This window comes from Hyperolius riggenbachi, chromosome 3 (genome assembly GCF_040937935.1).
Source record: "Hyperolius riggenbachi isolate aHypRig1 chromosome 3, aHypRig1.pri, whole genome shotgun sequence".
NCBI lineage: Eukaryota > Metazoa > Chordata > Amphibia > Anura > Hyperoliidae > Hyperolius > Hyperolius riggenbachi.
Genome location: NC_090648.1, coordinates 399471110 through 399483396, shown reverse-complemented (window position 1 = coordinate 399483396; position 12287 = coordinate 399471110). Strand labels below are relative to the sequence as shown.

The 12287-nt window shown below is 42.8% G+C and overlaps 1 protein-coding gene across 6 annotated transcripts in view; it reads left to right on the top strand.

Moving 5' to 3' along the window:
* The window catches only part of TENM2 (teneurin transmembrane protein 2), a 4210084-nt gene that overhangs the window by 2588740 nt on the left and 1609057 nt on the right, over positions 1-12287 (top strand). For all 6 annotated transcript variants that reach the window (XM_068277420.1, XM_068277423.1, XM_068277418.1 and 3 more), the window contains one exon: positions 6052-6195. In XM_068277420.1, coding sequence (XP_068133521.1) covers positions 6052-6195 — 144 coding nt within the window. The remainder of the gene's footprint in view (positions 1-6051; positions 6196-12287) is intronic.

The window sequence follows — 12287 nt, the reverse complement described above, 5'->3', positions numbered from 1 at the left end:
TATGCCCAATATATGTAGTTAGGGGTATATGTGCCCAATATATGTAGGCAGGGGTATATGTGCCCAGAGTAGGTAGCCAGGGGTATATGTGCCCAGAGTAGGTAGCCAGGGGTATATGTGCCCAGAGTAGGTAGCCAGGGGTATATGTGCCCAGAGTAGGTAGCCAGGGGTATATGCCCAATATATGTAGTTAGGGGTATATGTGCCCAATATATGTAGGCAGGGGTATATGTGCCCAGAGTAGGTAGCCAGGGGTATATGTGCCCAGAGTAGGTAGCCAGGGGTATATGTGCCCAGAGTAGGTAGCCAGGGGTATATGTGCCCAGAGTAGGTAGCCAGGGGTATATATGCCCAATATATGTAGTTAGGGGTATATGTGCCCAATATATGTAGGCAGGGGTATATGTGCCCAGAGTAGGTAGCCAGGGGTATATGTGCCCAGAGTAGGTAGCCAGGGGTATATGTGCCCAGAGTAGGTAGCCAGGGGTATATGTGCCCAGAGTAGGTAGCCAGGGGTATATGTGCCCAGAGTAGGTAGCCAGGGGTATATGCCCAGTATATGTAGTTAGGGGTATATGTGCCCAATATATGTAGGCAGGGGTATATGTGCCCAGAGTAGGTAGCCAGGGGTATATGTGCCCAGAGTAGGTAGCCAGGTCCGGTGTCCCTCTCCCCAGCAGGAGGGGAGCATCGCAGAGAAGAGCTGCTCTCCCTCCCTCGCTGTCCCCTCCAATGTCCGGGTGGCTGGCAGCGGCGGGCGGAACTTACCTCCGTCTCTCGCAGCGCCGGCTGGATCTGCCGCTACTCTGGTCTGGTCCAGACCAGAGCAGCGGCTGCGCACCCGAACTTCCGGCCGGCGCTGGAGCGAGACGGAGGTGAGTTCCGCCCGCCGCTGCCAGCCACCCGGACATTGGAGGGGACAGCGAGGGAGGGAGAGCACCTAAGGTGAGGGAAGGAGGGGGGAGATGGCCCCCCTTCCCCACCGTCCGCACAGCTCTCCCTCTTCTCTGCGCTGCTCCTGCTCCCCCCGCAAAAAAAAAAAAAAAAAAACTCCGGAGCTCAGCTGGGCGCCCTTGGGGACCAGGCACCCCGGGGCACTTGTCCTACCCCGACCCCCCCTAGCTCCGCGCCTGACTATCTAGCTGGGGGGACACCTGTCACTATCTAGCTGGCTGGGGGGATACCTGTCACTATCTAGCTGGGGGGACACCTGTCACCTGGCATTTCAGCCCACACATCATCCCCAATCCGGCCCAAAACACTATTGCCAGGCACAGCCAGTAGAGGAGAATTTAGAAGCCAGGTGAGAGGTGTCTACCATATTAAAGGGGCATTCTGCTTATTTATGTGAAATGCTGTCTATTTATGTGCCTCATGACTGCTGAATTTGTCGTGTTGGGGGCCTCATGATTGCTGAATTTGTCTTGTTGGGGGGCCTCATGATTTGTTGGGGGCATCACGATTGCTGAATTTGTCTTTTTGGGGGCCTCAAGATTGCTGAATGTGTCTTGTTGGGGGCCTCATGATTGCTAAATGTGTCTTGTTGGGGGCATCATGATTGCTGAATGTGTCTTGTTGGGGGCCTCATGATTGCTGAATTTGTCTTGTTGGGGGCCTCATGATTTGTTGGGGACCTCATGATTGCTGAATGTGTCTTGTTGGGGGTCACATGATTGCGAACTGTGAGACTATGGAAAAGCTGAATCGTCATCATGAGACAATAGCATTAAACCTACTTTTTTAGCTTTTTAAAACGGAAAATAAAACTGGGAGGTTCTAAAAAAAAACCACATTTTTCAGGAGTAGGATGGATGAAATTGTTTATCTTCACAGTTTATTTTCAACTTGGATTTTCCATAATGTTCATGTATGAGTTTAAACGTTTGTATGTAGTTTAAATTGCTGTTGCCACTTTGCGATAGATAAGTGACTTTTGGGTTGCAGTTTGGACACTCGGCCTCCAAAAGGTTCACCACCACTGTCCTAATCTAATGTCCCACATTGCTAAGTTCATGTAAATTTGTCTCCACCCGTGGCCACACCCGCATTCTGGTCCATGGCCACACCCATTTTTCGGCGCGGCTCGCTACTCGCGCCGCTCTACGCACAACAGGACCCTCGTGTTTTCTGGCGCGCGTAACTTCACCATTATTTTAAATTGCATTTTGTGTGTGAAAAGTGCTGCCAATCTAATTGTCCTTTAATTGCAATTTTTCCGGGGAGGGGGGGGGGGGGGGGGGTCTGCGGCTCTAGCAAGAACCTTCGGCCCTCCACCATGGGGTCTGAAAAAAAATGGCCCTCCATGCCCATGAAATTGGACAGCACTGTGTTAGGTGTATGACGAGTTCATAGAAGATTTTATTTTTTGTCACAAGTTAGCGGAAATTGATTTGTATTGTTTTTTTTTTGCACAAAGTGTCATTTTCCGCTAACTTGTGACAAAAAAAAATCTTCTATGAACTCACCATACACCTAACGGAATACCTTGGGGTGTCTTCTTTCTAAAATGGGGTCACTTGTAGGGTTCCTATACTGCCCTGGCATTTTAGGGGCCCTAAACCGTGAGGAGTAGTCTAGAATCCAAATGCCTCAAAATGACCTGTGAATAGGACGTTAGGCCCCTTAGCGCACCTAGGTTGCAAAAAAAGTGTCACACATGTGGTATCGCCGTACTCAGAAGAAGTAGTATAATGTGTTTTGGGTTGTATTTTTATACATACCCATGCTGGGTGGGAGAAATCTCTCTGTAAATGGACAATTGTGTGTAAAAAAAAAATCAAACAATTGTCATTTACAGAGATATTTCTCCCACCCAGCATCTGTATGTGCAAAAATACACCACAAAACACATTATACTACTTCTCCTGAGTACGGCGGTACCACATGTGTGGCATTTTTTTGCACCCTAAGTGCGCTAAGGGGCCCAAAGTCCAATGAGTACCTTTAGGATTTCACAGGTCATTTTGCAACATTTGGTTTCAAGACTACTCCTCACGGTTTAGGGCCCCTAAAATGCCGTGGCAGTATAAGAACCCCACAAATGACCCCGTTTTAGAAAGATGACACCCCAAGGTATTCCGCTAGGAGTATGGTGAGTTCATAGAAGATTTTATTTTTTGTCACAAGTTAGCGGAAAATTACGCTTTGTGAAAAACACAATTAAAATCAATTTCCGCTAACTTGTGACAAAAAAAAATCTTCTATGAACTCACCATACTCCTAACGGAATACCTTGGGGTGTCTTCTTTCTAAAATGGGGTCATTTGTGGGGTTCCAATACTGCCCTGGCATTTTAGGGGCCCTAAACCGTGAGGAGTAGTCTTGAAACCAAATGTCGCAAAATGACCTGTGAAATCCTAAAGGTACTCATTGGACTTTGGGTCCCTTAGCGCAGTTAGGGTGCAAAAAAAGTGCCACATATGTGGTATCGCCGTACTCAGGAGAAGTAGTATAATGTGTTTTGGGGTGTATTTTTACACATACCCATGCTGAGTGGGAGAAATATCTCTGTAAATAGACAATTGTGTGTAAAAAAAATAAAAAATTGTCATTTACGGAGATATTTCTCCCACCCAGCATGGGTATGTGTAAAAATACACCCCAAAACACATTATACTACTTCTCCTGAGTATGGCAATACCACATGTGTGGCACTTTTTTGCAGCCTAACTGCGCTAAGGGGCCCAAAGTCCAATGAGCATCTTTAGGCTTTACAAGGGGGGTTAAAATTAGGCACCCCCCAAAATGCCAGGACAGTGAACACACCCCACACATGACCCCATTTTGGAAAGTAGACACTTCAAGGTATTCAGAAAGGAGCATAGTGAGTCCGTGGCAGATTTCATTTTTTTTTTTGTTGCAAGTTAGAAGAAATGGAAACCTTTTTTTTTTATCACAAAGTGTCATTTTCCGCTAACTTGTGACAAAAAAAAAATCTACTATGAACTCACCATGCCTCTCACTGAATACTTTGGGATGTCTTCTTTCCAAAATGGGGTCATTTGGGGGGTATTTATACTATCCTGGAATTTTAGCACCTCATGAAACATGTCAGGGGGTCAGGAAAGTCAGAGATGCTTGAAAATGGGAAAATTCACTTTTGGCACCATAGTTTGTAAACGTTATAACTTTTACCCAATCCAATAAATATACACTGAATGTTTTTTTTTTTTAATCAAAGACATGTAGCAGAATAACTTTCGCGCTCAAATATATAGGAAATTTTACTTTATTTGAAAAATGTCAGCACAGAAAGTTAAAAAAGTCATTTTTTTGACAAAATTCATGTCTTTTTTGATGAATATAATAAAAAGTAAAACTCGCAGCAGCAATCAAATAGCACCAAAAGAAAGCTGTATTAGTGACAAGAAAAGGAGGTAAAATTCATTTAGGTGGTAGGTTGTATGACCGAGCAATAAACCGTGAAAGCTGCAGTGGTCTGAATGGAAAAAAAGGCTCTGGTCCTTAAGGGGCGAAAAGACCGTGGTCCTCAAGTGGTTAAAGCATTCCATTGTTGCCCTGGCTTTATGTTTAGGGTCGTTGTCCTGCTGGAAGGTGAACCTCCGCCCCTGTCTCAAGTGTTTTGCAGACTCCAAGAGGTTTTCTTCCAAGATTGCCCTGTATTTGGCTCCAACCATCTTCTCATCAACTCTGACCAGCTTCCCTGTCCCTGCTGAAGAGAAGCACTCCCAGAGCATGATACTGCCACCACCATATTTGACAGTGGGGATGGTGTGTTCAGAGTGATGTTCAGTGTTAGTTTTCCGCCACACATAGCGTTTTGCATTTTGGCCAAAAAGTTCCATTTTGGTCTCATCTGACCAGAGCACCTTCTTTCACATGTTTGCTGTGTCCCCCACATGGCTTGCGGCAAACTGCAAATTGGACTTCTTATGCTTTTCTGTTAACAATGGCTTTCTTCTTGCCACTCTTCCATAAAGGCCAGTTTTGTGCAGTGCATGAATAATAGTTGTCCTATGGACAGATTCCCCCACCTGAGCTGTAGACCTCTGCAGTTCGTCCAGAGTCACCATGTTGACTGCATTTCTGATCAGTGCTCTCCTTGTTCGGCCTGTGGGTTTAGGTGGACGGCCTTGTCTTAGTAGGTTTACAGTTGTGCCATACTCCTTCCATTTCTGAATGATCGTTTGAACAGTGCTCCGTGGGATGTTCAAGGCTTTGGAAATCTTTTTGTAGCCTAAGCCTGCTTTAAATTTCTCAATAACTTTATCACTGACCTGTCTGGTGTGTTCTTTGGACTTCATGGTGTTGTTGCTCCCAATATTCTCTTAGACAACCTCTGAGGTTGTCACAGAGCAGCTGTATTTGTACTGACATTAGATTACACACAGGTGCACTCTATTTAGTCATTAGCATTCATCAGGCAATGTCTATGGGCAACTGACTGCACTCAGACCAAAGGGGGCTGAATAATAACTCACACACCACTTTGCAGTTATTTGTAAAAAATGTTTGGAATCATGTATAATTTTTGTTTCCCTTCTCATGTGTACACCACTTTGTATTGGTCTTTCACGTGGAATTCCAATAAAATTGATTCATGTTTGTGGCAGTAATGTGACAAAATGTGGAAAACTTCAAGGGGGCCCGAATACTTTTGCAAGCCACTGTATGTAACATGAAGGAAATAGCAGTTAATAGGACATTTAGCCCAAAATATATCTATGGGTCTCCTGGAATAAAACTAATAGTGAAAAAGATAAAGGAGTCACAAAAACAAATATATTACGGGTAAATTGTATTAATAATCAGCAACATCCCCTCCAGACACCAATCCTGGAGAGAATTTGATATTGATATTTGATTAAATCAGTAGCCATATGAATTTATTCCTAATGCAGCTTTCAAACTATTATATGTTTTGTTAGGAAAAAAATATAGATAACGACAGAGTTATTTGGGTTGATTAAATGACATCCATCCATTTCATACTGTGTTTACTAATAAGCATATTTTGTAACATGACAAAGAAAAAAAATTAAATCCTGACACTAAAATGCAGTGTTTTACTCTGTACTATCTTTATTTCAGTTTCTGTTGGCTTTGAATATGAAACTTGCCTTAGTCTTATATTATGGGAAAAGAGAACAACAGTATTGCAAGGATTTGAACTGGATCCTTCAAACCTTGGTGGCTGGTCTCTAGATAAACACCATATACTAAATGTCAAAAGTGGTAAGTGTAATTTATTTTCAAAGATGTTAGCAAAGTTGTTGTTTCTGCTTTGCAGCACTAGGAAGAGCAACTGTACTTTTAAAGATGAGTAATACATATCAGTAAGTACTAAAAGTATGAGCCAATACATTTCCAAAAAGCCTTCAATTGATGAAAATGATTTTTTGAGACTATTTTCTAATATAATAATGTGTAATAAAGGTCAGACTAAAAATAGGAAAAGGAAGCAAAAGACAGGAGGAGCGCTCCGTAGTGTGATACCGTTTAATAAAATGAAAACTGCGCAATAAAAGATACACTTACTAGATGTGTATGAACAGTAGGCATTTAAAATTGGCATATAGCCCAGAATAAAAAGGACATCCCCTCTTGGAAGCGAAACCTGAAGCTGCAGTGGCCAGCGGCAGCAAGGATCCAGATGGTAAATGGATGACAGGTGTCCCTTCGGGGTGACTGTGTGCAGGTTACGTCAAGACGCGTTTCAGGTTTCGCTTCCAAGAGGGGATGTCCTTTTTATTCTGGGCTATATGCCAATTTTAAATGCCTACTGTTCATACACATCTAGTAAGTGTATCTTTTATTGCGCAGTTTTCATTTTATTAAACGGTATCACACTACGGAGCGCTCCTCCTGTCTTTTGCTTCCTTTTCCAGTAGTCCGCTCACAGCCGAGTGTTTGAGGAGCTGCCAGTGTGTGATCAGTCTGCGGTCCACTTTGACCTCTCACCTGCGTTAGCGCAAGATTGCACATCTTTTGTTTAAAAATAGGAAAACCCCATTATGCTCAGAAGAAAAAAATAAATAAGAAATTTCATTAAATTGTGCCTATTAGAATGTAGGCCACAAACAGCCCATTGAAAACGTTATACAATGACTTAAGCTGGCCACTAACGGTCCAATTTCTAGCGAAAAATCGTTCGAGCGATCAGAAATTCTGATCGGATTGGTTGTAAATAATCTCCATTGGTGGACACAATCGATTATGAACGAGTGAAAAAAATGTCGCCCGAATGAATTTTCGTCGAAGGAAAATTTGGATTTTCTTGGTGGTCGTGATAGATAGGAAGCAATGATTGGTTAGTTGATGGTGTATTGAACGATTTTTCGTCCGATCAGAATTTCTGATCGCTCGAATGATTTTTCGCTAGAAATTACGCCGTTAGTGGCCAGCTTAAGCCTCTTCTTCTAGACCTCAATGACTATATGACTCTATGACTGCAAAATACAGTAACTGATGCATTTAAAGTGGATCCGAGATAAACTTTTACTCATTGCATAATTGTGTTCCTTTCATTTAGTTTATAGGGCATTCCTCAAGCCAAATACTTTTTTGTTTTGTTTTAATACTGTAATTCCCTATAAACTAAACAAGCCTCGCCCACAGCTCCTTTTGTGCCTTGGCACTGTAGCAAGGGTTTATAGGAGCTCAGTTTGTGCAGGAGGAGGAGGAGGTTACTAGCCATTGATTTCAGAGGTAGAGGGGAGGAGGGAGGAGGAGAGGGGACTGAATTTACCCATAGGCAAGCTGATAGCCTCTCCTGATAGCTGATAGCAGCCTGTGACAAACAGAGCATGGCTGCCCTCATTGTATCACAGGATGAAATAATCATATTCTGTTGAAGCTGTTTGTGGCTACATTTGCTGTGTAAACTATCTAAACTTTAGGTAACATATATAGACAATTTATTTTTTATAGTTAATTTTTCATCTCGGATCCGCTTTAAAATACCTCAGCACTCCAGACCGCCAAGTATTTTAAAGCAGTAGTGATAAGCAGGACATTTTCAAGTTCAGTCTCATGTCAAATTAGCACCAATTTTGCTAAGCATGATTCTGCTGAGCTCTGCAGCCAAATTTATCGACATGTGCGTGACTTTTCAAGCAAGAGCGAGGAAGTTGGATAAGTAAAGCCTAGGGAGGTGATCTGGTGGGAAAAGAAGGTGCAGGAAGTGAGTTAAACTGCCTCTGCTTAGCCAATAACTTCTTCCCAAAATATATACCTTGCCCCAGCAGGCAACCTCAATAGGCCTTTATAAAATGGGAGGAGTCTGTGATGTGTTTTTCAAGCTGTCAGGAGAGAAAGAGGTAGAGACAGAGAGACAGGAGCCCTTATGCGATTAACTTTTTCTCATAGGTGATTTTTTAAAACTAGTCATGGGAATGCATTCAACATTTCATTGAAATAACATAACTTACATCAACATATAAATTAAAGAATAACTCATACTCCAATAGGCGTTTAACAGGCCGCGGCCTCTTTATTTGTTAACGGGGGAGGGATTGGATTACTTTAAACTTGGGACATTTTTTTCCTTTATTAACAACCCAAACCAGACAACTTTATTAAACCACCATTTACCAAAACACCAAAACATAAACCAGTAAAACCGGGATTGATGGTCAGTGGACCCAACTCAATCCCACCACAAAGTCCTTTAAAGTCCATAATCTCCCCCCTCGTTCTACAAGGCCCGCGACAGCACCAAATTTAAGAAAGCAAAAGGGAGGGCGGGCGGGCAGCTGCTCAGCTCGCTCCTTGAGTGTGACCCTTCTCTGACAGGAACAGTTTTTATTGACCTGTATCCTTCTTCTGATTGGCTCCTTCAATCCTGGAGGGAGGCGCTGCGACCAATCACCTTCCAGCTGCAGCTGATAGGCTCACAGCTCAACACCTGCTTGACGACAGCTCCCTGAGGTGAGGTAAGCTGACACTTGTATCTGTAAATAGAAAAAAGACTGCCAGTACCAAATCCTTGTTAACCCTTTCCACTCAGTTTCAGCATTCCCATGCTCACAGCAGCCTTATGCAAGCTGCTGTTCTTCCAATAAAATGCCTATCAAACTATCAGCAAGTAAGAAAATACTTTAAATAATTTTGACGGTACTTTTTCACCTACTTTTTGTACCTTTTCAGTTGCGGAGTGCTGAAAAGTTATTTAAACAGAAGAAGAAAAATTATATCCTAGGAGAAAACTGAGGAAAAATGTAATTGAATATGGGCACGGAGAGTTATTTTAGGGAACGTTAGATAAGGTTTATTGTGGATTGAAGTGTTTAGCTTTATCAGTGTGTTGTAGTACTGTGTTTACTTTGCAGAAAATAACTTTTATACGGTCACTATGTAGCTAATTTCACACTGGTTTAGTTGTAGACTAGTAGGAAAACTGTGGAGGGACACTTGCATTGCAAAGTTGAAGGGAAACTGTTTACTGCAGTCAACCAGCTTATTCCAGCATTGCATTCCATTTGCACTAATTGGATCCTTAGTTAAAGTGTACCAGAGCTCTCGATAAAAGAAGAACCAATACTTACCCACTGCTTCCTCCTGCAGCATAAACAAGTGCGAGTCCCTCGCCATCTTCCCGCGATCTGCCGTTCAGCTGTGATCAACTCCAGTAATGCGCTCAGTAGGATAAGTCTGGGCTACCGCACATGCGCAGTAGCCTAGACTGTCACGACTGAGCCAATAAGTGTATCTAGTTACAAATATCAGATGGATAGTATAATTTGTAGCACCTCTTACAGACCCTTGCCAAGTTGAAAGCAGAGCAAAACAAAATTTCCAGTAATGAGATTGCTTGCTGTTAGCTAGTTCCCATCAAAGCAGCAGACCGCGTAGCTGCGAGCTCCTATCCCCTCCCCAACCCCCATGGTCCCTGCACTGACCTGAACTTCGGACTTTGCTGACTGTTCACACTCATGAAAGCCCGTGGAATGCGGAAGGCGGAAATAGCCTTGCTGGGGCGCTGTGACAACGGACACTGGTGCCTTGTTTGAGAGACGCACTAAGAGGAAACTACCTTTTGAACATTAACGACATAAAGGAGGTGACCATTATACTTCAATTCTATATGCTGGGAGTGGTAAGACTTATATTCATGGAGAACAGCAACTGACATTAACTTGTTGGACTCGGGAGAACTTTTGTGATATCAGAGCACTGATTCTAACGGGTGTTGCACAGGCACTGTTCTCATATTGAATTACTTGACAGAACATTTAACACTGGTTGGTGGAATCTTACCTGTTGGGAACAAGTTGCAGCCCTATCTGTAGATTGCGCTGGTTTGAACATTGTTTATATTGCACAGAGGAGTGGGTCACTTTCTAGTGAAGCTAGGTTCTGAAAGAGCTGCTAAATTAACCTATTCAGCCAATGTTAGGAACCAGATACACTACCTAATATGTGTTGCACTTACTATTAGAAACATGCTACTAGGGTTATCCCAGTAGCCTACATTTCACTGCAGTGCCTTTAAGTTTAGTGTGATTGCATTGCTAACCATATCAAACATATTTCCCATTTACACTTTTTTTGCTTGAATTTTACCAAACACCAAACACCACATTTGGTAATGCATAAAACAGCAAATTTTACCAAACATTTTGTCAAATTTCTATTCACTAAAGTCACCCTACCCACTTGACCGCATGGGAAAATGGAAGTGCTGATGCAACGTACAATGGGCTTGATTTACAAAACGGTGCTAACTTTAGCACTGGCCCTTAGCACGTCTAAACTCAGTTGAAATGTGAGAAATAGTGATCGTGCGCAAAGTACTCCGCGCGAAGTGCCCATTAAAGCCTATGGGTCTTAGCGCGCGCATAGAACTTTGCGCGCGTAAAACTTTGCGCGCAAAACTTTGCGCGCGATCTGATTGAGAAATCCGGTGCTAACCTACTTAGCACCTTGGTTAGCGAGCCTTAAGACTTTAGACGTGCTAAGTAGGTTAGCACCTCTTAGTAAATCAAGCCCCATGTGATTTTCGGCAATGTGATTGTAATTCCATTCATTCAATTAAAGGATATTGCTATGAGTATGTGTGTTCTTGTTGACAGCCATGTGTTGTGATACCTTGGTGAATAGAGATGTCGCAAACATCAAATTTTGGGTTAGCAAACTTGAACTCCAGAAAAATTCGAGTTCACGTGAACCGCCATAGACTGCAATGGGCAGCGAATTTAGAAACCTACAAAGACTGTTTCTGGCCACAAAAGTGATGGAAAACTTGTTTCAAAGGGTCTAACACCTGGACAGGGGCATGTCAGAAGGGGATCCATGCCAAAAGTCCCACCCAAAATTGACCCAACGTTGACGCAGTCAGGTTTTAATCCCTAAAGGGCAGAGATCACAGTGCATTCCTACATTTGAGGAATAAAGGGCTTTTAAATATCCAGAGTGGTAATGTAAGGGTTATGCCCACTTCACACTGACAGACAAAACGCTGCATTTACCAAGATTTAGCGCTAACAGGTCTGTATGGCCCTTAGGTGTGTGTGTGTGTGGTGCTACATGCGCACTCAACTGAACAGACCAATGTGGCTTGTAGCAGATGCCAGGATGGGAAGTTAACGGAGCTATATGATGAAAACCAGCTGGCAGGCTCAGTGTACAGCCTAATTTTTTTTTTATTTGTTTTAAGCCTATTTGTGAACTCCTCCAAGCCAACTAGTTACATGACCAAGCAGCCACACCAGATTGAGTGTAACCGGTCTAGATGCCTTGAGATGTGCAGGTGCTGCATGTGCGCTCAACTAAAGCAGACAGGCTCAGTCTACAACCTATTATTATTATTATTATTATTATTATTATTGATTTACAAAGTAAAAAACAAACATGGGGTACATAATAATACAGACAATGGTGCACAACAAAATACAAGATACATAATTAGTGCCAAAATACAGAGAATGATACAAAATACAAAATATAGAATTGGTAATGACAGTGATAAAAGTCACATAATGAATAAAATGTATAATGGTTACCAAGACACAAAAGGGGGAGAGAGCCCTGCCCTTGCGAGCTTACAATCTAAAGGGAATGGGTGGGGGGGGTGGGGAGGGGAAACAGGAGGTGGGGTAGTATGCAGTGCTGTATGTATATATAGGTATATGCTTACTGTACCTGATTGTATGTGTTGGATTGCACGTATGTGTTTGTACCATCTCCGACCGTGTTGTGCCAAAAATAATTCCGGGTACAACCCCCATTGTACTTGGCGAAATAAATATGATTCTGATTCTGATTCTATATAGAGGCTGTGTGTTTTAGGATACCTAGTAGGAGTGCAATTTGGTCTTAGGACAAAG